Source organism: Hylobates moloch, unplaced genomic scaffold, assembly GCF_009828535.3.
Source record: "Hylobates moloch isolate HMO894 unplaced genomic scaffold, HMol_V3 SCAFFOLD_9, whole genome shotgun sequence".
NCBI classification, from domain to species: domain Eukaryota; kingdom Metazoa; phylum Chordata; class Mammalia; order Primates; family Hylobatidae; genus Hylobates; species Hylobates moloch.
In genome coordinates, this window is record NW_026652284.1 from 84233504 (window position 1) to 84260827 (window position 27324).

General features: G+C 35.3%; 1 protein-coding gene across 50 annotated transcripts in view; it reads left to right on the forward strand.

Moving 5' to 3' along the window:
* RIMS2 (regulating synaptic membrane exocytosis 2) overlaps positions 1-27324 on the forward strand; it is a 748462-nt gene that overhangs the window by 378529 nt on the left and 342609 nt on the right. For 30 of the 50 annotated variants that reach the window (XM_058443878.1, XM_058443874.1, XM_058443866.1 and 27 more), the window contains 4 exons: positions 20617-20825; positions 22353-22472; positions 26259-26358; positions 27176-27299. In XM_058443878.1, coding sequence (XP_058299861.1) covers positions 20617-20825; positions 22353-22472; positions 26259-26358; positions 27176-27299 — 553 coding nt within the window. Of the gene's footprint in view, positions 1-20427; positions 20496-20616; positions 20826-22352; positions 22473-26258; positions 26359-27175; positions 27300-27324 lie in introns of all 50 variants that reach the window. The other 20 variants (XM_058443861.1, XM_058443862.1, XM_032760228.2 and 17 more) reach the window with 1 other exon arrangement.

The window sequence follows — 27324 nt, forward strand, 5'->3', positions numbered from 1 at the left end:
GAATTTAAATATTTCGAACATTCTTCTCAAAGTTTAAAATATATTTTTTCAAAGCCTTAAAAAGTAATATTGGATTCGTAATTTGATCTATTATTTTCTCATTGAGTAGTCTATAGCAGGTTTCTCAACCTCAGCACTATTAACATTTGAGGCTGGATAATTGTTGCGTTGCACTATCTCATGCTTTGTAAGGTATTCAACAGCATCCCTGGCCTCTACCTACTAGATGCCAGTAGCACCCCTAATCACAGTTGTGACAGCCAAAAATATCCCCAGACATTACAAAATATCTCTTGTGGGGCAAAGTTCACCATCTCCAACCCTCGTCCTCATCCTTATCCACTTCATTGGGTCTCCTCACCACTTCACTTTCAGAACCAATTGAGAGGATCATAACCATCATTTTTTTAAAAAGAGTAGACTAGAATAGAGTAGAAAATATCAAAGTCAAGTTCACAGAGTAAGGGTAATTGTGTTCGGTAAATTTTTGTTTTGTTGCAATGTAAAATATATATTTTTCTGTAGATTATGGCCAAAAATGTTTTAAAGTTACTCACTTATATTAGAATTTTGTGACTCACTTGATGCTCAAGTTTCACGTTTAGACTCGGAGAAAGGTCTAGAAATTGGTTTAGTGGCGAATTAATATCTTGTGTAATAGATTCGGAACTTTTCATTAGATATATTTTAATCTTAATATTATAATCCAGTGAAATTTTTCACTTTAATTAAATAGCCATGTTGTCAACCATTTGCCCAACTGCACAAAAGATCCATTTGATCTTCTTTAAGTTAAGGTCTATTGTAGAGAGTTTCAGTTTCTTCTGTGTTCCATGGCCTAATCTGACTATTTTTACCTGGTAGTTACAGGCCTTTTTTTGTTTCTGTATAAAATTTTGTGTAAAAAGTGGCCTAGCAAATGTAAGAATACATGTGTATGATAGTTTTCTAGCTATAAATTATGAAATGCTTGAATCAATTCTTACAGTTTTGAAATTACTACAACACACTTTTACTTACCTTGTAAGACAAGAGGGTGAATGGAGATGGATTAATTTGGAGAAAAGACCTAGCATAGGAAGAAGGAAAAATAGAATACACCTTTCAGATAGAAGCATGATCCTTTAAGCTTTTAAAACAAATCCAAAAGATATCAGCTTTGTATTTGTCTGAGTTTAGATGTTGTAAGTATCATTAGTGAAATTTACTGACTTACATAATCTCATAATTTTTTATAATTTTCAAGTAATGAATTTACTATATGTTTGTGAAGAAGATAGGCTGTTGAAGACAATATACATTAGCAGTGTGAGGAAAATATTAATTTATGGTATTTAAGACTAATTAAACATCTAAGGAATGCTAAACCAATTGGATTCAAAAATTTTTAGGACAAATTCTAATAATAAGAATATGTTAAAAATTCTTAGATAGCTAGATAACAATTTTTTAAAAAAATTTGAGACAGGGTCTCACTCTGTTATCCAGGCTGGAGTGCAGTGGCTAATCATAGCTCACTGCAGCCTTGACCTCTTAGGCTTAAGAAATCCTTCTGTCTCAGCTCCCCAAGTAGCTGAGACCACAGCCTTGCACCACCGAGCCCAGCTAATTTTTTTATTTTTATTAGGGATGAGGTCTTACTATGTTGCGCAGGCTGGTCTTGAACACCTGGGCTCCAGCAATCCTCCTGCCTCAGCCTCCCAAAGTGCCAGGATTACAGTTGTGAGCCACTACTCCTGACTTGTAATAAAATTTACTAAGACTTTCACAAGTAAAAGTTTTTAAAAGTCGAAGATTGATTATTCTCTTATGTATTCACTCCACCTATCGGTAAAATAATCTTATGCTAAATAATTATTCCAATTTTAATGTGAGTCTTAGGACTTTACCCTTGAATAAAAAGGACTCAATCACATTGATGTTTCATGGATATAATAAATTCCTTTGTTGCTATATTAGGCATCATTATAACTCCTGACCTCAGGTAATCGGCCTGCCTCGCCCTTGTAAAGTGCTGGGATTATAGGCATGAGCCACTGCGCCTGGCCCAAATTTTAATTGAAAGTGAAGCCTGTTATATTGGATTGGAATTCAGTAGAGGATGCCTAGATTTTAATATTTAGTAGAGCTTTAAACATTTGATGATTAAATTTGTTCAATGGATAGAAAAATGTTTACTTTTGTGGAAGATATATTATTATTATGTTATTATTATTAATTGATGAGAGACATAAAAGAGCAAATGCCCTAATGGTATTACAAATGGTGTATAGGGCATTTATAATTGAGCTGAAAAAGCATTGAAATAGCAGATAAGTTGGGTCTAAGACTAATCCAGTATTTCAAGAGGTATAGAGTAGATTCATTCATTCATTTATTCATTATTTCTTTCAACTAAAATATATCAAATGTCAATAATATATAATACTAGAGTATGAAACATGAAATAAGATAGCATTTTTCTTGCTCTAGAATTCCAGCTTTGGGGTACAGGAGTAAAATCTTGGACTGTAAATTTAACTGCATATATGGTAGTTGATTCATCCTAGAAAATTGTATCTGAGGTAGGCTTTTATTTTTGTTAGCCTGCACTAGAAATATTACACAAGTGAAAGGATTTTAGAGTTGGTTTAGCGCAAAACAACTTGACTTCTTATTTAAGCCTCAACCTTTTGTATATACAATGTACTTTTACTGCATGTGGGAGATTATCCATTTATTAGGAAGTCTCACTTGAGAAAATGATCAAATAATGCAGTTCAGATCAGGGATAGATAAACTATGGTTTGTGGGCCCAATTCAGCCCATCACTTTTCTGTATATCTCTTGTTTTTGAGCTTGGAATGTTTTTTACATTTTTGAGTGGTTAAAAAAACTTAAATATTTTGTGATGTGAAAATCGCATAAAATTTAAATTTTAGTGTATATAAACTAAATTTTATTTAAACACAGCCAACCCAGTGATTTATGTATCGCCTATCGATTGTTTCATTGATACTTTTTTTATGACAGAATTGAGTGGTTGAGACAGATTACATGTTGTGCTCTCATTGCTTTGCAGTGCTGCTCAGCAACTACAAGTTACAGTGACTTGTTTGTAACTCCACAGTGTTTTGAGTAGCATGCACACAGCCATGCTGTGGCATTTCATTAATTTTTTATTAACTGTGCACACATTATGTCATGTCAAGAAAGGATAAGGAAAGTGGACTTTGAATGCTACAGCTTTAAGGCACCATGGAATGTGGATCACATGTTACCAGATTAAACACCCATCACAGTATTATCAACTCACAGGAAAGCAAAGCCCAGAAAAATCTGAAAATTTAAGTCACCAGATTTGGTGACTTTTCTTAATGAACTTAACCCAAAATTGTGAGACCAAAAATAACTATTTTAAGAGAAACTTATACTGTGGTAAAGTTATTTCAACAATTAATGTTTGAGTCTTAACTAATGTCAAGCTGTTTTATATACTTTACTTGGTGTCAAAAATTAAAACAAAATGCAAGATCTCTGTCCCTGCAGAATTTTGCAGTAGAAATATCTTCTAAGCTCAAAGTACAGTTCCAGCAATGTTTCTTAGACTTCAGTGTGAATACAAAGAAACGTCCGTATTTCAAAATTTGTTTAATTGTGCAGTTGAGGACCTTCAACTAGAAATGACTAATCTGCAATATAATAACATGCTAAGCTTTTAGTAGAAGAATCTAGTAAAAACCTAGAAATGTATTAAAAGGGATAAATATGCATAATTAGATTATATGTTTATCAATCGATATCAGTGTTTGGCAGTACCTATCTGAATGAAAAGAAAATTTTTGAAGATCAAATACCTCTTATTACAGATCAGTGGTAGCAGATGAAATTTTGATGATAGGAAACACTAACATTGAACCCCAATTAAGTGAAATGTTATCCCCAAAATATATAGGTCTATATTTCAAAAATTATAGTCAATTATTATTTTATATTTTAAGTTTCATCAATAAAAATTGTGGAAATTTGTCTTCATTGTTGTTACTTAAGACTTACATAATAGCTTCGATTTTGCTCTTTTGCTTCTAAAATGTTTGCTATCTGGCTCTTTAGAGAAAGAGTTTGCCAATCCCTGGATTACAGTACAGTATGCATTGTTCATTTTTGATAAAGTTATCTTGAGATCAGTTGATGATATTTTCTTTTTTTTATCATTGTACTTTAAGTTTTAGGGTACATGTGCACAGTGTGCAGGTTTGTTACATATGTATCCATGTGCCATGTTGGTGTGCTGCACCCATTAACTCGTCATTTAGCATTAGGTGTATCTCCTAATGCTATCCCTCCCCCGCCCCCCACCCCACAACAGTCTCCAGAGTGTGATGTTCCCCTGCCTGTGTCCATGTGTTCTCATTGTTCAGTTCCCACGTATGAGTGAGAAGATGCGGTGTTTGGTTTTTTGACCTTGCAATAGTTTAATGAGAATGATGATTTCCAGTTTCATCCATGTCCCTACAAAGGACATGAACTCATCATTTTTTATGGCTGCATAGTATTCCATGGTGTATATGTGCCACATCTTCTTAATCCAGTCTATCGTTGTTGGACATTTGGGTTGGTTCCAAGTCTTTGCTATTGTGAATAGTGCCGCAATAAACATACGTGTGCATGTGTCTTTATAGCAGCATGATTTATAGTCCTTTGGTTATATGCCCAGTAATGGGATGGCTGGGTCAAATGGTATTTCTAGTTCTAGATCCCTGAGGAATCGCCGTACTGACTTCCACAATGGTTGAACTAGTTTACAGTCCCACCAGCAGTGTAAAAGTGTTCCTGTTTCTCCACATCCTCTCCAGCACCTGTTGTTTCCTGACTTTTTAATGATGGCCATTCTAACTGGTGTGAGATGGTATCTCACTGTGGTTTTGATTTGTATTTCTCTAATAGCCAGTGATGATGAGCATTTTTGCATGTGTTTTTTGGCTGCATAAATGTCTTCTTTTGAGAAGTGTCTGTTCATGTCCTTTGCCCACTTTTTGATGGGGTTGTTTGTTTTATTCTTGTAAATTTGTTTGAGTACATTGTAGATTCTGGATATTAGCCCTTTGTCAGATGAGTAGGTTGCAAAAATTTTCTCCCACTCTGTAGGTTGCCTGTTCACTCTAATGGTAGTTTCTTTTGCTGTGCAGAAGCTCTTTAGTTTAATTAGATCCCTTCGTCAATTTTGGCTTTTGTTGCCATTGCTTTTGGTGTTTTAGACATGAAGTCCTAGTTGATGATATTTTCTAAAAAATGAGAAAATAATCATTAATACTTTTTTAACTTTGAAAAACTAAAAAAATTAAGTTTTAAAAATTAAACATTGTTGTAATTATGCCTTTTTCTGCTGGACATTTATTTTCTTCAGAATTTAAATTACTTTGCTTCACTTTTTAAGCAATATAATTTATTTTAGGAAATAAAATTATGTGTACTTACTGAGTTGTTATTTTCCTGTAATTCCTTGACAAGGTTTTTTTTTTTTCATTTTTGAACATATTTTTGATAGCTGCTTTAAAATATTTGTCTGCTAAATCCAACCTCTGTTCCACTGAGAGTCTGTGTCTTAGCTCAGGCTACTATACCAAATTACCATAGACTGGATAGCTTAAAAAGCAGATGTTTATTTTTTACAGTTCTGGAGGTTGGGAAGTTTGAGATTAAGGTGCTGGCAGATTCAGTGTCTAGTGGGGGCCCTCTTTCCAAGTTGCAAATAGCTCTTTTTGCTGTATCCTTACATGATGTGGGAGAGATAATCTCTCTTGTGTTTTTTCTTATAAAGGTACTAATTCCATCATGAAGACTCCACTCTCATGACTTCCCAAAAGCTTCACCTCAAAAACTATTATATTGGGGATTAAGGCTTCAACACATGAATTTGGCAGGAGGGGAATGCAAACATTTAGTCCGTAGCAGTCAGTTTCTTTGAATGATTTTTTTTCCTAGTTATGAGTAATGTTTTCCTGTTTCTTTGAATGTCTTATAATTTTTGGTTGAAAATTGGGCATTTTAAGTGATGATCATGTAATAACTCTGGATTCTTACAGATTTTCCTGAGGATTATGTTTTCTTTTTTCTTTTCCTTTTTTTAGTAACTTTCTTGGACTTAAAATGTAGAATTTGTCTCCCTGTGGTATGTGTCCCTCTGAAGTCTCTACTCTGGGTCGTGATCCAAATTGTTAGCCAAAGATCTGGGCAGAAGTTGTGCTCAAATATCTTGAATTTGAAAGCCTCCACCTTATGCCATTTAATGTTTGTGTGGTATAACGGACACATTTAAAGTTCAGCCAGTTCTCAAGTAACCCTTGGGTTTTACTTTCTACCGTGCTCTCTCAGGATCTCCCCTGTGTCTAAGAAGTGGTATAATTTCTTAGCCTGATATATGTGGAGAGTGTATTTAGCTTTTCTGAGGGTCTCTTATTTCCATGGTCTTCCTGTCAAATTTCTGACTGGTCTGCTTCACCCTTTGTTAGACCACAGCCTTAGGCTAGAAAAATTGCTGGTTTTCTGTTTCTTACTGGGTTTGCCTCTTTTAGCTGACAAAACCTTGGGTTTTCAGCTCCACCCCAAATCAAGTTTATGTCTTCTGGTAGCAAAAAGCTGCTGGTTTTCCCAGCCATCCTCACGCTGATAGATTTATTGATCCTTTCGGTAGACCCCTCCTATGTATGTACTCTGGTAGAAGAAAGTTATGGAAGAAACCCTAGGTAAGAAGGTAACATATATCTGTTGTTATTATCTGAAGCTCTAGAAGTTTTTCTCAATTTGGTATCTGCTTTTGTTTGGTTTCCACAGCCATGCAATTGTTGTGACCAATTTTTCAAGACTTATACTTGATTTTTGTGAAGAGAAGTAGTCAACACTTTGTGCCACTACCTAGAAGTACCACCTTCTGCATGATTTTGTGAGTCTGGAATTCAGGCAAGGGTCAACTGTGTAGTTTTTCTTCTTCATATGATGCTATAGAGGTTAACACTGGTGGAATTTAGCTGGTGGTATGAGCTCATCTAGAGAGTCCAAAATGACTTCTTTTGCACATCTGGCACCTTAGCAGGGATGGTTAGATGGGAATCTGAACCAGTGCACCTACTTTTGGTCTCTCTAACATAGCAGTTTCCATATAAAGACTTCTTATATGATGGCTCAGGGCTCACAGAGATATAATTCTGAGACACCACTTATTCTGTCCTAGCTTTGGACTCACGTGGCATCATTCCTACCATATTCTATTTGGTATTTAAAAAAGTCACAGAAAATACAAGAAGAGGTGTCTACAGAAGGGCATGGATACTGGGAGATGTGGTTTGTTCAAGGACCATCCAAAGAGCCCAGTTACCCAAAAGGCTTTAAAGCATGATACATACATCTTTTTTCCCCTTATTCCCGTGGATATTTTCACAAACCACTTCTCCAGACATCCTTTTCTTCAATCTTGTGAATCTTTTCCCTTGTTGGCCTATTAATTAGCCAAGCCATTTTCCCTGCCTATGTGTTTGTATATATTCTTACTTCATGGCACCTTCTTTTTCTATACAAAGTGGATGGCCATCTGAAGCCCTGCCCTATTTTCTTCATTGCTTTCTTTCAGGGCCACTCTTGAATAGGGCTATGGTACAGCACCAGTCTACTTTTGGCTTTCATACACATGCTGAGCTATCCCATCAGTGAACCAGGCATGATGTTTGTCCTCCTTTGTCAGGTAGCCGTAAGTGGCCCCTCGTGTGGCCATAGATGTGAGCTGAGGGAGAGATGCCAACACAATATTAGTAGATGGCATGGAAGTCTGGGTTGCCTTCATATGCATTTTGCTCATGCCCTCTGGTCCTACTGATGCTCAAACATGGATCACTACTTCTCTCTTATAATGAATCATTGTTTGGCTTGTCCAACCTTTCAGTTTGCAGACCTAGCAGACCCTAGCTTATGATGGGCACTTCTAGCTGTTTGGTCATTGATGATTTATGACTAGATCTTTGCCCTCCACCAGGGCTAGGAGCATACTAAGAAGTCGTATATAGTTTTCCACTGCAGACTACATGGCCTTGTTCCAGAAACAAGTGTTTACATTGTGATTCTCCTAGTGAGACTTGCCATAAATTGTATATGGCTTCTTTTCCCACCATAGATGCTTTTAATACCATACAGTCTGTTACATCAGATGGCCCAAGTGAAAGAGTTGGACTTCATCTAAAGCGTCTTCCTGCTCTGGGTTCTATTTCGAGCTGGAAGCCCTCTGTAATTCTTGGCAATTGAGTCCAAGCAATATTGCATAGTGTGGAAGATGCTGCCTTCAGAATCCAAACAGATGAACTACCATGCATTGTTCTTCCTTCTCATTGGTGGTAGGTACAAGAGGTAATAATTTGTCCTTTGTCTCAGAGGGGATGATCTGACCATTCCCATGACCACTAGGTCTCTAAAAATTTCTCTGGTGTTATAGGCCCCTGAATCTTTGTAGGATTTACCTTCTACCCTCAAAGAGTATATGACTAAACAAGACTTCAAATATAATTACTGCTTCTTTCTCACCATATAATGGACCAATATGATGTCCTGTGGAATGTCCCTATGGTCTCAGTCTTTTTGGACTGTATTATAAGGGAGGAGAATTAGCATAACCCTGGAAAGAACTATCAGTATGTCCTTTCGTCCATCCCAGGGGTATGTGAGTAGTTCTGGTCCTTCTTGATAGGAATGGAAAAAAACATATTTACTAGTTCAGTGTCTGCATATCATGTACTTGGGGCAGTATTAATTATTTAGGGAAGATGCAACATCTGGCATGTTAACCTGAGATGGGGCTACTACTTGATTGAGTTTATAGTAGTCCACTGTCATTTCTCAGGATGCATCAATGCACCTGTTTTTTAGGGGGCTGACTGCTGAATTTAAAAAGGAATATAATGTAGGCCATCACTTTTGTGTCCTTATTTTTTATGTAATTTTCACCAGTGGGAGATGGAATTTTCAGAGGCTTAGGCTTGACTTTCCCCATTATGGTAGTTCTTTTTGTTTGTTTATTATTATACTCTAAGTTCTAGGGTACATGTGCACAACGTGCAGGTTTGTTACATATGTATACATGTGCCATGTTGGTGTGCTGCACCCATTAACTCATCATTTACGTTAGGTATATCTCCTAATGCTATCCCTCCCCACTCCCCCCACCCCACAACAGGCCGCAGTGTGTGATGTTCCCTTTCCTGTGTCCAAGTGTTCTCATTATTCAATTCCTACCTATGAGTAACAACTTGCGGTGTTTGGTTTTTTGTCCTTGTGATAGTTTGCTAGAATGATGGTTTCCAGCTTCATCCATGTCCCTACAAAGGACATGAACTCATCCTTTTTTATGGCTGCATAGTATTCCATGGTGTATATGTGCCACATTTTCTTAATCCAGTCTATCATTGATGGACATTTGGGTTGGTTCCAAGTCTTTGCTATTGTGAATAGTGCTGCAGTAAACATACGTGTGCATGTGTCTTTATAGCAGCGTGATTTATAATCCTTTGGGTATATACCCAGTAATGGGATGGCTGGGTCAAATGGTATTTCTAGTTCTAGATCCCTGAGGAATCGCCACACTATCTTCCACAATGGTTGAACTAGTTTACAGTCCCACCAAAAGTGTAAAAGTGTTCCTATTTCTCCACATCCTCTCCAGCACCTGTTGTTTCCTGACTTTTTATGATGGCCATTCTAACTGGTGTGAGATGGTATCTCATTGTGGTTTCAATTTGCATTTCTCTGATGGCCAGTGATAATGAGCATTTTTTCATGTGTCTTTTGGATGCATAAATGTCTTCTTTTGAGAAGCGTCTGTTCATGTCCTTTGCCCACTTTTTGATGGGGTTGTTTTTTTCTTGTAAATTTGTTTGAGTTCTTTGTAGATTCTGGATATTAGCCCTTTGTCAGAAGAGTAGGTTGCAAAAATTTTCTCCCATTTTGTAGGTTGCCTGTTTACTCTGATGGTAGTTTCTTTTGCTGTGCAGAAGCTCTTTAGTTTAATCGGATCCCATTTGTCAATTTTGGCTTTTGTTGCCACTGCTTTTGGTGTTTTAGACATGAAGTCCTTGCCCATGCCTATGTCCTGAATGGTATTGCCTAGGTTTTCTTCTAGGGTTTCTATGGTTTTAGGTCTAACATTTAAGTCTTTAATCCATCTTGAATTAATTTTTGTATAAGGCATAAGGAAGGGATCCAGTTTCAGCTTTCTACATATGGCTAGCCAATTTTCCCAGCACCATTTGTTAAATAGGGAATCCTTTCCCCATTTCTTGTTTTTGTCAGGTTTATCAAAGATCAGATAGTTGTAGATGTGTGGTATTATTTCTGAGGGCTCTGTTCTGTTCCATTGGTCTATATCTCTGTTTTGGTACCAGTACCATGCTGTTTTGGTTACTGTAGCCTTGCAGTATGGTTTGAAGTCAGGTAGCCCTATCCAGCCAAAGCAAGCTTCATAAGTGAAGGAGAAATAAAATCCCTTACAGACAAGCAAATGCTAAGAGATTTTGTTTGTTTGTTTGAGGTGGAGTCTCACTCTTGTCTCCCAGACTGGAGTGCAATGGCGTGATCTCAGCTCACTACAACCTCCACCTCCCGGGTTCAAGCAATTCTCCTGCCTCAGCCTCCTGAGTAGCTGGGATTACAAGTGCCCACCACCACACCCAGCTAATTTTTGTATTTTTAGTTAAGACAGGGTTTCACCATGTTGGCCAGGCCATTATAGTAGTTCTTAATTCCACAGGCCAAGGAACTAATGTAGAGGTTATTCCGAATACCAAGTATGTCTATATGGAGACTGCTGTAATTACCACTAAATGGAATCTGGAATTATTGAGCCCACTATGGGCCAGACTTGGGCCAGGACTCAATTTATTACTTATTTTCTATATAACCCCAATTTAAAAGTGGGGTTACGATGATACTGGGATTTTCAGTGTCACTGTCAACTAGGTTCATTGTGTCCAGTGGTTCTTAAAATGTCTGGGTTATTTCCTTTCCTTTGTTTACTGTTACCTGAGAAAATAGCTGAATTCACTTTCCGTGATGTTAGCGTTCTTCCTCCTGGCAACTCATCCTTTCTTTCAGTCACAGGATTCCACGTCTGAAAACTGGTTTAGATCCAGAAACAATGCAAGGAGTTTTATCTTTTTATTGGAGTGGTTTCCCTTAGCCTCCTGATCATCCATAATTTGTGTTTTGATTATATAGATTGGGCATATCCTCATTAGTTGCCCATCTGTCTTGCCCCTAGGGATGCTGTGCTCAATGATCTTCTCCTTAACTTTGTGTATCCATACTCTGTGGCTACCACTCCTACTTTGACATTCATTATAATAATGGCACACTCACTATGTATTTGATTGCTAATAGCTGTCACCTGGCCTCTATTTCCGGCTCCTCTTTATCTGATTGTTTTTGGGGAGCCCAGATAAGTAACAACATCTCTTACTGTCAGCCCTATCAGTAAGAGGAAAGCCAACACTGGTATTCTCAATGATGCTGGTGTCTGCCTCAGCAGTGTGTTTCTTATTTCTTTAGCAAATGGAGGGGCATCTGAATCCTCAAATTCAGAGGGTTTAGGGGATCTAGTTTTAGAAATTTCAAGTACATGGAGCTAAGATGTCCCCATTCCATGCCTCAGGTTTCCCTACTATCAGGAATCTGCTTAGTGTGGCAAACTTGCTGTCACTGAGAATTTTACTTTCTTTAGAGCACTGTTACCTTTATAATTAACGCTTGGGCTTGATACTTAGCAGTTTATGCCCACTCATTGCAGGAAATGAGACTATATGCTTCCGAGGAAATCTATATACATATTTAAATTATATATTTTACCTGTCCATCTTTCTAGAATGTGAATTTCTTAAGCTCCTATTTGTACCTGTGGAACCTAGAACAGTTTCAAATTCTGTAATTATTAAGATGAATTCTAATATATGCCATATATACAATCATTTCATCAATTACATGTTATTAAGGAAGAATATATTGGTAATACCAAAAGAGCAAGATTTTAAAAAATAAGCTAATTATGGATAATGCTTATCATCCTATTTCAAATTCTACTGTACTTTAGCCAGCCATGCTTTTGTATTGGAGCTTAAGACTTGGTCTAAGCACATGGGGCCTCTAGATCTACTGACATTTTGGTTTGGTTCCTATTCTAAAATCTGCTGCTTTCAGAGCTGGCAATGAATTAAGAGCAGATTACCAGACACTTAGCCACTTAAAACAACAACACATGTATATTATCTCACAGTTTCTGTTGGTTAGGAGTCTTAGCATGGCTAAGCTAGATTTCCTGCAGCTACAATCAAGTTGTCATCTGTGCTGCATTTCTATCTGGGCACTTGATGCAGGGAAGAATCTGATTCCAAGTTTAATAAGATTGTTGGCAGAATTTATTTCCTTTTGACAAGAAGCTGCCATCAGCTCCCCCACATCTCCTAAAGGCTGTTAGTAGTTCCTAGAAGGTATCCACAGTTCCTAAAGCCTGCCTGCATTTCCTTTGTAACATGGGCTTTACATCATGGCTGCTTACTTCGTTAAGCCAGCAAAGAGAGTATCTAAAACAAGCTGAATAGCAAGGCAAAGTCTTATGAAACTTAACAGTGTCATCATGGGAGTAAGATCCCATCACCTTGCCATCCCCCTACCTTGTTTATGAGCAAGTCCCAGGTCATATGACTTGTGACTCATATACAAAGGCATGAATACCATGAGGTGGGGATTATGGGCTACCATCTTAGAATCAGTCCTCTGCACAGTGTCCAACAGTTTTCTCTGAAGCAACTCCATGGAGCATAGTTTGCAAACCATTGCCTTACATAATATACACTATATATGACCTTTTTTAGTTGGACTTTGTGTTTAATAGTTTACTAGAACATTTTCTTTGGAATGGGAAAGACTTAAGACTTATTATCAGTTTTAGTGGCTATCTTATGAGAGGAAATGACCCTCCAGGAAGGTTTCAGCAATGTCTCAAAATATAGTTCGTGGGACACTTGTCCTCTGAGAAAGCTTCTGTGTTTCAATTAAGTTTGTGGAAACACTATATTATATAATCCTCTTAGTGAAGCATATTGTCATTATTATTTGAAAAAAGTCCTACACTCAAGAAATCTATTTAATTGTACTTAAACCAGAGTTTTCCAAAGTTATTTGATTAGAGAACTTTTAAATTACTCAATGCCCTTTAACATTTTGCAGAACCAGTATTCCATGGAATAGACATTGGGAAATGCCCACATATATAACTTGACAAGTTGAAAAGGAGGACAGAATACCAAGAAGAGAAATGAAAAGCATAAAAGGGCCATAGTTAAATGTTCCCTACCTAATTAGAATGAAAGTTAATATTTTTTAAAAAATGATGATGATATCATGAACTTGGTATATGACTACACTTTGCAAAGAGCTTTCATGACTATCTTATTTAAAACTCTCAGCAATCTGTTAGATATCACAACTATTTTTTTTTTCAAAACAGATGAGAAAATGAGGCCCATGACTTGTACAAGTCATAAAATTAATAAGGGGTGAAGTCAGTATTTTAGTATAGCTTTTCTAGCTTCAACTATAAAACTCTTTCTGTTACAACATGCTATTACTTTATAAACATGATGAAGTTGAAAATGAGGTTGTTGAAGAATGCCTTTATGTACTATGTGATTTAATTTTTAAGTATTTATTAACCCAAAGTAATGAAAAACAGTGATATAAAATAGTTAATAAACTGTTGTCTTAATGTAATGACTGTATGAAAAAATGTTGTAAATACAATATATGAACATTTTTTCTCTGTGTATAGAACACACATACACACATAATTAGGTTAGTTTGTATTTTACAATAGAGGTAAGTGAAGGGGAAATTTTAGTCAAAGGTTCAAATTTTTAGATTATTTTTTGTCAGGTCCTCATATTTAAGTATGTTTAACTTGTGTTAATAGAATAACTGAATACCAGAGTTAGACAGGATTTAGTGTGCTTTTTGTGTAACTTCCTATCTAAAGCATTGACCCTTCTCTATATCGTGCTGACAAGTGATACTCTAGCCTTTTCTTTGAACACCTGTTGTGATGGGGTGGTGACAGTCTACGAAGGCAGCAAAACATTATTTTTAGATTTTTACTTTGAAGTATTTATAGATTTGTAGGAAGTTGGAAAGATAGTTCAGTGAGATCCTATATATGCTTCACCCAGTTTCCTCATTGGTTATATCTTGCATAGCTATAATTAAGAAACTAATACTGGAACAATGTTTTTATAGTTCTAAGACATCTTATCACATATATGGATTCATATAACCACCACTTCTATAAAGATGCAGAACTACTGTATTACCACAAAGATCGTTCTTACGCTTCCTCTTTCTAATGACATCCTACTCCCTCTCCACCCTCCCTGACGTCTGCCAACCACTAATTTGTATTTTATGTCTATTTTTTAATCATTTAGAGAATGATATATGAATGAGATCATACAGTATGTGAAATTTTGAGTTTTTTTCCAATTCATATAATGCCCTTGAGGTCTATCCATGTTGTGTGTATAGTTTTTTCCTTTTTATTATAAGTAGCATTCCATGGTATAGATATACCACAGCTATTAATGGATACTTTGGTTGTTTCACTTTTTGGCTGTTGTAAATGAAGATATCTTCTTTGGTGAAATTTCTATTTATATAAAGCATTCAGCCTTTTATCATTAAGTATGATCTTAGCTGTTGGATTTTTATTGTTGTTCTATGTTAGTTTGAGCCAGTTCCCCTCGATTATATTTTTAGAGTTTTTAAAAATCATGAATGCGTTTTCTACATCAGCACTCAATGGATAAGATCATGTAATTTTTTTCCTTTAACTTTTTAATATGTGGATCACATTGATTTTCAAATATTCGACCGGTCTTGCATTCCAGGAATAAGCCTCATTTGGTCATGGTGTGTAATTCTTTTTACATATCACTGAATTCTCTTTGCTAATATTTTGTTAAGGATTTCTGTGTTTATAATCATGAGCAATATTGGTCTACAGCTCATTTATAGTTTGTCGTTTTCTTTTTTGTTTTCTGTTTGTTCCTTCTGTTGTTCATTTTGTTGTTTTCTTTTCCTTGCCTTCCTACGGGTTATTTGAACATTTTTTTTAAACATTTTGCGAATTGTGTTTTGATTGACCTAGAGTGTTTAAGTGTATTTCTTTTTGTAGGTTTTTTTGTGTGGTTGCTTTAGGTAATATATTACATGTACACAACTTATCACATTGTATTGGTGCTGACATTTAACTAGACTGGAATGTAGAAACCTTAAGTCATTTAAATTCTTTTATTTTCTCCCTTATCTCATAATGGACTTGTCTTAAATATTTTCTGTATATATGCTGAAAACCACATCAGACAATGTATGTTCTGCACTTTAAATATCAAAAACATAATTTAGAAAACTCAAGAGGAGAAGAAAACCCATATTTTTGCTTAGTATCTGCTTTATTCCTTCTTGATACTTTCAGATTCCTTCTTTTTTTATTTCTCTTTTGTTTCAAGAACTATCTTTAGTTATTTTTTTAGGGTAGATCTGCTGGTGACAGATTCTCTTTGTTTTCTTTTGCCTGAGAATGTGGTTCTCATTCATTTCTGAGAGATAATTTCATCATATTTAGAATTCAGGTTGACATTTCTCTTATTTTAGCAAATGAAAAATATTGTGCCACTTCCTTCTGGCCTCTAAGGTTTCTGATGAGAGGTCTGCTATCATTTGAATTGTTTTTCCCCTTTAGGTAAGGTGTTGCTTTTTTCTTGGGGATTTTAAGATATTTCGTTTTTAGTTTTAGTTTGGTTATGGTGTATCTTGTAACAGATATCTTTGGGTATTGTTTGTTTAGGGTTTCACATAGTTTCTTCAATCTGTAGGCTTATATCTTTGGCCAAATTTGGGAAATTTTCAGTCTTTATTTCTTTGAATACTTTTTTTTTTAAACCCATTCACTTTCTTTTCTCCTGGACTTACAATGATATGAGTGTTAGACTTTTTGCTATAGTTTCTTAGGCCCTTGAGGCTCCGTTCATTTTCTTTTCTTTTTTTTTTTTCTTTAGTCTGTTTTCTGTCTGTTTTTCAGATTGGGTCAATTTTATTGTTCCATCTTCAAGTTCACTGAGTCATTCCTCTGTCCTCTCCATTCTGTGGTTGAGCCCATCAATTTGCTTTTTGTATTTCAGTTATTTTTCAGTTCTAAAATTTCCATTTGGTTCTTTATGTGCTTTCTAGTTCTTGTTGTAGAACTGGAAAGCCCAATAATACATTTTTGTACTGTTACTGTAGAAAGATATTTTATTATCTTAGTTCTGTACTATTAAGCTGCAAAAAATAAGAATATCCAGTGGAAAGTATTATTAGGTCTATAATAATAGTCTTAATAGTTTTTAGGACTATTTTCTATATGAATTACCATTAATTATCTTATTCTTACAGGGACACTAATTTTACTTATTCAACAAGTGTTTAGTTAGTACTTATACATGACAGTTTTTTGTTTTGTTTTGTTTTTGTTTTTGGAGATGAAGTCTCGTTCTGTTGTTGCCAAGGCTGGAGTGCAATGGCACTGTCTCAGCTTACTGCAACCTCCGCCTTCTGGGTTCAAATGATTCTCTTGCCTCAGCCTCCCAAGTAGCTGGGACTGGGAGCTACATGCCACCATGCCCAGCTAGTTTTTGTATTTTTATTAGAGACAGAGTTTCATCATGTTGGCCAGGCTGGTCTCAAACTCCTGACCTCAGGTGATCCACCTGTCTCTGCCTCACAGAGTGCTGGGATTACAGGCGTGAGCCACTGTGCCCAGCCTATATGACAGTTTTTTTGTCAATCAGATGTTTTTGCTTTAGTTTCAAATGGTTAAACAACTTATGTTTTTTTTATTTTCAGAGAAAAAGAATTACATTTCTGCCTTTTTGGTAGGTTGCAAGCACAGAGGGAGAAGAGAAATTTTGAGCTGAATTTTCTTACTGTCACATAAACCAGTTAAGAATTTGTATTTACAGGCTTCAGTCTTCATACTGTTTTTTCTCTAATGCACAGATTTGTCAATGCTTTGTTGTGGGACAATACTGTATTTTGAAAGGGCTACAGGTTTTCTGAGACACAGATACACTTAGCTTTTTGGGTAGCCATCCAGGCATGGGCGTAAGTATCCCATGTACTGGTTATCTCCGTATACTCCAGTGTGTTTTACCAATATTGTAATTATTTGTGCCATGAAAAACGTTGGGAAGCCCTTCTCTAGCCCACAGGTTAAAGAATGGGGTTCTTTCTACAAATTGCATATTGTGTGTGTTAGATAATAAAGCCTATTCTCTTTCATAAATGAGTTTCTTAAAAGAATTGCCTCCAGTAATTCTCAAACATCTGACCATAATCATCTGGAAGGCTTGTTAAAATATAGACTGCTAGGCCCACCAACAGTTTCTGATTCATTAAGTCTAGGGTGGCACCCAAGAATTTACATTTCTAATGTGTTCCCAGGTGTTGCTGATGATGCTATTTTGAGGACTGCAATTTGAGAACCATTCATTTACACACAACTTTTTCTACTTTTTCACTTCCCTTGGTTCTTCAGTTTCTTCAACGTGATTTTAATTTTCATCATTCTATCCAATTGTTCTTCCTGACATCTTTTCTAATCTTCATGATTGCCAAATCCAATGCATATTTTTCACCTCCTTATCTTATTTGATATGTAAAAATCATTCAGTATAGTCGATTTCTTCTTCGTTTTAGGAAACTCTATTTGACTTGTAGACCTCCCTCTATCTCCCTCCTTCCTCCCTTTTTTTCTCTGCATGCTGTTTCGGAATCTTTTCTCTCTTTTCTTTTTTTTTTCTCAAATCAAACCCTAAATGTTAGAATTCAGTTTGAGTTCTCTTCATACTTTATTTTACCCTCTATTCCTAAATGATCTCACTTAACTCCTGTCTATATGTTAATTATTGCCAATTTATGTCTCCACGTCAAAACTTTGAGTTTTTTGTTTTGTTTTTATTTATTTATTTATTTATTTATTTTGAGATGGAGTCACTCTGTCGCCCAGGCTGGAGTGCAGTGATGCAATCCCAGCTCACTGCAAGCTCCGCCTCCTGGGTTCACTCTATTCTCCTGCCTCAGCCTCCTGAGTAGCTGGGACTACAGGCGCCCGCCACCACGCCCGGCTAATTTTTTGTATTTTTTTAGTAGAGATGGGGTTTCACCATGTTAGCCAGGATGGTCTCGATCTCCTGACCTCGTGATCCACCCATCTCGGCCTCCCAAAGTGCTGGGATTACAGGTGTGAGCCACCACACCCGGCCTTTGTTTTGTTTTTTGAGACAGTCTCGCTCTGTCTCCAGGCTGGAGTGCAGTGGTGCGATCTCAGCTCACTGCAACCTCTGCTTCCGGGGTTCAAGAAATCCTCCTGCCTTAGCCTCCCAAATAGCTTGGACTACAGGCATGCACCACCATGCCCAGCTAATTTTTTGTATTTTTAGTAGAGATGGGGCTTCACCATGTTGGCCACGATGATCTCCATCTCTTGACCTCGTGATCCGTCTGCCTCAGCCTCCCAAAGTTCTGCGATTACAGGTGTGAGCCACCATGTCTGGCCAAAACTTTAAGTTTTATTACACCCTGACCAGATTCCTTCTTATATGTCCACTAGGTTCAAATAATATATCAAAAATCAACCACCATATTTAATAAATTCTAAGATGTGCATTTTAATCATTTTTATATCCTGAAAGTTATGAATCCTATAGTCAATGGCATCATATATTTTATGAAATAGAGTAATTCCCTCTTTCCCTTCCCTAACAAGAAGTGCTCTTCCTCCAGTCTTCTCCATCTCATAAATTTTTTCTTCCATTCAGTTTATTAATGCCAGAAACCGGGGAGTTAACCTTGACTCTTTGGTCTTTCTTAACATTGTTATTTCTACTTCAAAAACATCTCTCAGTCCCTCTTTTCTTACCATGTCTATTGCTATTATCTTTATTCAAGCCATAATTACCTTTCCCAAGGGTTATTGTAAATGTCTTTTAACTTTTGGTGTCATACAACCTAGTCTCTATATAGTACTTATATTCATCATTTTAAAATGTTAATCAGATTATGTCACTATTTCACTTAAAATCCTTCAGTGTTTGAAATTTAAAATCTTTAATATGAAATAGAAAGACCTACCTAAGTTGTTCTGTGCTGCCTTACCACTTTCACTTAATACTATATTCTTCATTCTTTTTGGTTCAGAAACCATGGTGTTCCTTCAGTTCTTTTATAGCACCATGTCAAATCTTTCAGTTCTCATCTTAAACATTATTACTTGAGGGGTGTTTGCTGACCCCAAAGTCTAAATTACATCTTATTGTATTCTTTCATAGTGTCTTGTATTTTTCTATATGACACTGATGATTTGTTCTGTTTCTCTATCCCTACTCTGTTGTAAGCATATTTCATTGTTTTACCCTTTCAAGTAGAGCTTAGCACAATACATACCAAATGGAAGGTGTTCAGTAAGTATTTTTAGAAAAATAAAATTATAAATAGAATTTTAAAAGATATATATGCATATATAGACTAAAATATTTAAGATAAAAAATAGTTTATATTTTGAAATACTGAGCAAATAAGAAGCATGTAAGTTTGGGAAATGGTGGATATACATTCTTAGTTGCCAATTACATAAATTGTCTGACAAAATTTTTTGTAATTTACTTTTTATAAGAATGTGATTTCTGAAAAATGTTGAAAAATTATTTCAGAATATTAAGTGATTCATGATGTTTAAGTAAAGTTTATTTTTACTAATAGATATTGAATGAACCTGTTTTATAATTTTCATACAAATTAATCTTTTGTGAAAACAATTTTTTTAACCACACAAATTTCTTACAAGGTTTTAGCATGATGAAGAATATCATACTGCATTTCAGAAATGACATTTAATTATTTGGCTTTTTAAAGTACTGGCTATTGCAAACCAATGTAAACTTTTTAAATGTCCCTTAATCTTTGGAGAACAAACTCATGTCTTTAGACCAGCATAGGAGTAAAAAAAAAAAAAAAGCATGAATAACAGTCATAGCTAATAGTCTTTTTCAGCATATACATTTTTTTGTTTCTATTTCTGTTTATTATTAGCTTTTTCTCTTTTTGCAGGATTTTTGTTCTGTAGGGTCTGTCTAGAGATATAAACCTTATATTATACATTCTATAAATTTCACTCATTTTGAATATTAGCTTTCTTTTTGCATCTATATATATATATATATATAGCACTCACTATATATAGTGAGATCGCACAGTTTAAAATGTTTATAATGTCTCTGTCTGTCCCTTTTTTCACCATCTCCTTTACTGCACTCTTTTGTCTGACTCTCACAGGAGACATGGATTACAACTGGTTGGATCATACGTCTTGGCATAGCAGTGAGGCATCCCCAATGTCTTTGGTGAGACATGTGGAGCCTTACTATTTAATTTTCGTTATCATTTCACTTTTCCTTTTTTATTTACACCTTTGCATGTTTCTTTTTTGTATCTTCTTTTTTTTTTTTTATCCCATACCTGTAGGGGACAGTCAAAAGGGAAAAAGAAAAACTAGTGAGCAGGCAGTTTTGTCGGACTCTAACACCAGGTCTGAGAGACAAAAGAAAATGATGTACTTTGGTGGCCACTCTTTGGAAGAGGATTTGGAATGGTCTGAACCTCAGATTAAGGACTCTGGGGTAGATACGTGTAGTAGCACAACCCTTAACGAGGAGCATAGCCATAGTGATAAGGTACTGAGATTGTGGAGCCTGCCTTTTAACCTGCTCATTTGGTCTTCGTTTGCTCTCTGTCACTCATTAAAACAGAACATAATAAAAGGACAGGGCATCTCAAGGGTCACTGTAGCATTTCTTAAGGTGCAGAAAAGAAAAACAAAACCAAACTAAACAAACAACAAACCAAAAAAAACCTCTTGCTTGCTTTGCTGTTTTTATTGTTTGACGGCATACCAAAAAATAAGTATATGAAAATAAAACTTAGGAACAAAGGAATGTTTTGTCTTTTGTTGCATGAGAGAACTTTGTAATGTTATTAAAAACTACAAATAATAAATCAGTTTTGGATTGGCTTATTTGATTGTTTGCATATATTTTCCTTGGGATGAAAATTAAATTATTAATAGTTTGAATCCCAGGCAAAAGGGAGATAATTGGGTCTGTTTGCACAGAAAAAGTTGTTTTTCTTTTTTCCCTTTCACTGTCATTTTGGTCTTTTGTTTTATTGTCATAGCATTTTAATGTAGTATTAATTAGTATTAGAGCCCTTGCCATCTGCTTTGATATTTGTTATTTTTGCTCTTAGGATAGTGGGACTTTTGAAATCATTTTACCATATAGATGTAATTGACTGGAACTTGTGTTTTGCCTGCTAAATTTTGCATGAAGATATGCCTGTTACTTTTTGATAACTGTGAAACTATGATTACACCAATCATTTACTTTCCTTACTTAGCATATCATTCATAACAGAATAGTTTCATTATTTACAGAGGCCTTGGTTCAGCCCTGAGAAAGAAAGAAACTACTAATGTTTTCAAGGTTATTTAACAATGGATATCATTGAATTATCTAGTAAAGGTAATTTACTAAATAGATCAAAGACCTGAAAGAATCATGAAAGAACCTCTGAGAAATGAGAACTGTAATCTATTCTCACCTGTAGATGAAGCCTGTTTCTCCCATGCAGATTCAATTGGGAATTTATTGAGGCTTGTGTACACTTTATTATTTTAATCTAGAAACCTATTCAAAAAAAGCCCTCATCACAGGCTCAAATGTAATGTTTTAATATGATATGACTTTTTAATTTTTACTGTAATACAGGCTTTCAAAATCTTCCAAAAGTGTTTGAAGAGGAAATTTTCATTTTTAAATGAATTCACTTGCATAGAATTTCAATGCATCTTTTCTGCCTGTGAATTTTTATTTTTCAGCGTGTAGATAATTAGAGTTGCATGCATTTTCAAAATTTCTCAGATTTTGTAGAGCTATATAACCAGTATTGTGTTAGAGACCTGTAAGAATTGGAAGTAATTGGATTTTGAAAAAAACTTTGAGATTATATTGAGGTTATAAGCATAATATAGTACACCCTTATGATCAGTGCTTTGAAATGAAAGCTGGTTTGTGTAATCATAACACTGGAATTCTGAAGTTTAGAGAGGTCGTACAATCAGAGATCATTTGTCATAAAATGATAAATAAAATCATTTATTTATTTTGTATTTATTTATTTTGTTTGTTGATGCAAAATGTCAGCACCCTGTAACCTGGCAACCATCTAAAGATGGAGATCGTTTAATTGGTCGCATCTTATTAAATAAGCGTCTGAAAGATGGAAGTGTACCTCGAGATTCAGGAGCAATGCTTGGCTTGAAGGTATGTAATAAAATGTATGAGATTTTGGCTCTATACTCTTACAGATTTACCAGAAAAGCAAAGGATAACTCTTTCAACCTGTACCAGTTTAGTAGTGTATTTTTCTATTTTCAATAATTTGTGAAGATTCGCACTCATTATCTGAAACATTTCATTTTCCCACTATTATTTAAGAAGTTGCCATAATTCCACAGTAATACTTGTATATATATAAATTTGGAAGACATTAAAAGTAACCTCATTAAGATCTACTTGAATCTGAAATGCAGTCGCCAAACGTATTTTAACTAAACAGTTTATTCTTTAAGTCTAAATCTATGTTTATATTTTATTAAAGTGATAGTTTTTTAAATTACTCAAAATGAAAACTTGGGAAATGTAATATGTATATATATGTATATATATATATACCATTTCCAGGGACAGTGAGATGTGCCTATAGTCCCAGCTACTTTGAAGGCTAAGTAAGGCAGGAGGATTGCTTGAGCCCAGGGTTTCAAGTCCAGCCTGAGCAAAATAGTGAGACTCTTTGTCTTAAAAACAATTTTTTTAATCCAAATATATATGTATATATATAATTTTGTATAAATGCTGTAAAATGTGTGTGTGCGTATGTGCATATGTGCACTTAAGACAGAGTACTGTTTGAATTCTAAAAACAAAAATAATTATGCTGGGAGATTAAATACAAATATTGATTTATGTTTTACAGTAAAATACCAGAAAATTATTTGGTAAATACATTAAATAGAGCTTTGTTTGGTTTTTGTGCATCTAGTATGACCAGTTCAAACCTGAAATGAATAAAGGATATGCTGGGTGTCATGGTTCATGCCTGTAATCACAACACTTTGGAAGGCCCAGGTGGGAAAATTGCTTTAGACCAGGAGTTTGAGACTGACCTAGACAACATAGTGAAGTCCTGTCTCTACCAAACTTTTTTTTGTTGTTTTTTTTTGAGATGGAGTCTCGCTCTGTGTCCCAGGCTGTAGTGCAGTGGCGTGATCTCGGGTCACTGCAACCTTCACCTCCTGTATTCAAGAGATTCTCCTGCCTCAACCTCCTGAGTAGCTGTGACTATAGGTGCGCACCACCATGCCCAGCTTTTTTTTTTTTTTTTTTTTTTTTTTGTATTTTTAGTAGAGATGGGGTTTCACCATGTTGGCCAGGATGATCTTGATCTCTTGACCTTGTGATCCGCCCACCTTGACCTTCCAGCATGCTGGGATTGCAGGCGTGAGCCACTGTGCTCAGCCCCCAAAATTTTAAATTAGCTGGACATAGCAGCACATGCCTGGAGTCCTAGCTACTGAGGAGGCTGAGGCAGGAGGATTGCCAGGAGTTTGAGGTTACAGTGGGCTATGATCACACCACTGCATTCCAGCCTGGGCAACAGAGTGAGACTCTGTCTCTCTCTAAAAAAAGTAAATGTTTTAGAGCTAAGCCATTCCTATAAAAATTGTCCTGTAGAATATAAGAGGTATTAGGAAACTTTGGATGTAGGTGGAATTGGGCTATGTATTAGGTCTTTCTTTTTTTTATTTTATTATTATTATACTTTAAGTTTTAGGATACATGTGCACAATGTGCCAGGTTTGTTACATATGTATACATGGGCCATGTTGGTGTGCTGCACTGGGTTAAGAAAATGTGGCACATATACACCATGGAATACTATGCACCCATAAAAAATGATGAGTTCATGTCCTTTGTAGGGACATGGATGAAACTGGAAATCATCATTCTCAGTAAACTATCGCAAGGACAAAAAACCAAACACCACATGTTCTCACTCACAGGTGGGAATTGAACAATGAGAACACATGGACACAGGAAGGTCTTTCTTGCATTGCTGTAAAGAAATACCTGAGACTGGGTAATTTATAAAGAAAAGAAGTTTAATCAGTTCATAGTTTTGCAGGCTTTAAAGGAAGCATGGTGCCAACATCTGCTTGGCTTCTGGGGAGGCCTCAGGAAGCTTACAATTATGGTCAAAGGTGAAGGGAGAGTATGCATGTCACATGGCAAAAGCAGGAGCAAGAGAGAGTGGGAGTGGGAAGCAAGGTGCCACATAGGTTTGAATGACCAGATCTTGCAAGAACTCACCATCACAAAGACAGCACCAAGCCATAAGGGATCTGCCCCATGATCCAAACACCTCTCCTCAGGTTCTACATCCAGCATTGGGGATTACAATTCAACATGAGATTTGTGCAGGGACAAACATCCAAACTATATCAGACTACTAACATTTATTGCGTGGCATCCATGTGCTTGCACTCACCTGAGCATTTTATATCTGTTATCCTAGAACACTCACAATAGATGAGAAATAGGCTTAGAAAGGTGTTTAACTTCCCCATGGTCACAAGATGGTGACGATGGTGGGATTTAAATTCAGATTTGACCATTTCCAGGGACAGTGAGATGTGCCTATAGTCCCAGCTACTTGGAAGGCTAAGTAAGGCAGGAGGATTGCTTGAGCCCAGGGTTTCAAGTCCAGCCTGAGCAAAATAGTGAGACTCTTTGTCTTAAAAACAATTTTTTTAATCCAAATATGCCTATTATAGTGTTAGAATAAAGGTTAGGAAGTCTTGGCTTCAATTCCAAATACAGGAGTTACTAGTTACATGAAACTGGACAAATAAACTTCTCTTAGCTTTAGATTTCTTACCTATTCAATGAGGATAATTGAATTGTTGTAATATGATTAAATAAATCAACATACATTTAGTAAAGTGCCTGGCAAGTTTTAAGATATCAATAATCATTATAGCCAGTATAATTAATTATTATTAATGCTTGTTAAGCCAAGAAAGTTTTTAAATATTTACTTAAGGATATAAGTCTATAAGAGCTATACATTTAATTTTCGGAATCAAACATAGGACTAATTAGTTTATTAACTGAATCGAAGCCATGTGTAATTCACGGTAATTATGGAAAAAAATGCATGGAATAAGATACACTCCATGATTTTTAAATTCAAATAACTTTCACTATTTAGAAGAGAAAAACCAATTCATTTCAGTCAGTGAGTTGTTATTATTTGCTTCACTTGCCATCAAATTGAGATATTGACTGAATGGCAGTTGATTAGAATCAAAGCATTAATTTTGTAAGATACACAAGTATACATATGACTCCACAGCAGGTATACATATGACTCCACAGCATTATTCCTAACATTTTTATTCATTTTCTAAAAGTTATATTTTAATAGAAACATAAAAATGAAAAATTGGGATTCAGATGGTCTGAAGTTTATATTACTTCTGATGCGATTAAGTAAATTTTGTAATTTTTTTCAAGAAAGATCCATCATCATTAAGCACATTATCAATGTTTCTAAAAGATTACCAATGAAAATTTGGTGGTATATCCTAATTATAGTAAAAGAAACAAAAATTTTATATTAAAGCATTTACATCTATAACTAGAAATGTTTATATAATTAATGATACTGTAAAATGTTTTTGGAAATGACAAAAGCAAGAATTTCTGAATAAGGACAAAAATTACCAATTGTTATGTTGTTTCTAAGTTATGCAACATTTCAGCAAATTATAGATTAAATGGCAAAACAATTGGAATATGTGAGAAAGACCTAGCTCTGACGGCATGTGCTCACCTAATGGAGACAATAAATTATTTAAGAAATCATTTTCTGTACATTGAATTAGCATTTTAGGTGTTGCAAATTGTTCTAGGTATTTTTTTACCTGAATCTTCAACTATGCTCATTTTAACAATATTCCCATGTTAATACTTTCCTCTTTTAAACAGGTTGTAGGAGGAAAGATGACTGAATCAGGTCGGCTTTGTGCATTTATTACTAAAGTAAAAAAAGGAAGTTTAGCTGATACTGTAGGACATCTTAGACCAGGTAGGGTTTTACCTTTGATTATTTACATTTAAACCATTCAACTTTAGTAGTTATGAGTTATTTTCATTTATTTAGAAGTGATTTGACAATAACAAAGAGCTCATTTAACTTAGATATAAATCTCTATTCATTAATGGAAAGTCAAAACTATTATTTCTTGAGTCATAGTAGATAAAAATCATTTTTATTTGACTTTATCTTATTTTTTTCTGATTGGTATTCTAATCTGTATCTAATATTAACCTATTTTGTTTCCCCTAAGACTTTTTTCTTTTGAGAAAATCCCAACATAGTTTAGAACAAACTTTATGGATAAAGGCATATTTCCTACCGTGTGTCACCCCTTATCTCTTTGTTAATGGATACTGTTGGAGAAATCCTTGAGTACCGTAAAAAGGATTTGATAATATGCTAATTATTAAGGTTTTTACAAGAGAATTTAGATAGTGGAAACCTTTTACAAAAAAGCAAGGTGCTCAGTTGCACATATATTGAGAAACCTGGAGTATAGAGTCATAAAATCTTTAAGGAGGCAAATGATTTTGATAGTTGCTTAGAATTCGAATTTCTATTAAGAAATCCCATAGAGATAATGTTTATGTAATTTTTTCCTCTGATCATTGTCCTTTTCTGTGAAATATACTAATCACCATGGTCATCAAATTTTGTGTCACTGGAACTGTTGTTCTCAGTATGTTTTGTATTGTATAATGGTTATTTTATCCTCTGGAGTTTATTGAAGTTTAAGATGCTCTTAAGTGTAATTTGTCAGATCAAATTTTCTTTATAAGATTATTATTACTGACACACATTATAGGTGATGAAGTATTAGAATGGAATGGAAGACTATTGCAAGGAGCCACATTTGAGGAAGTATACAACATCATTCTAGAATCCAAACCTGAACCACAAGTAGAACTTGTAGTTTCAAGGCCTATTGGGTAAGTTGGTTTCAGTATTTTATAT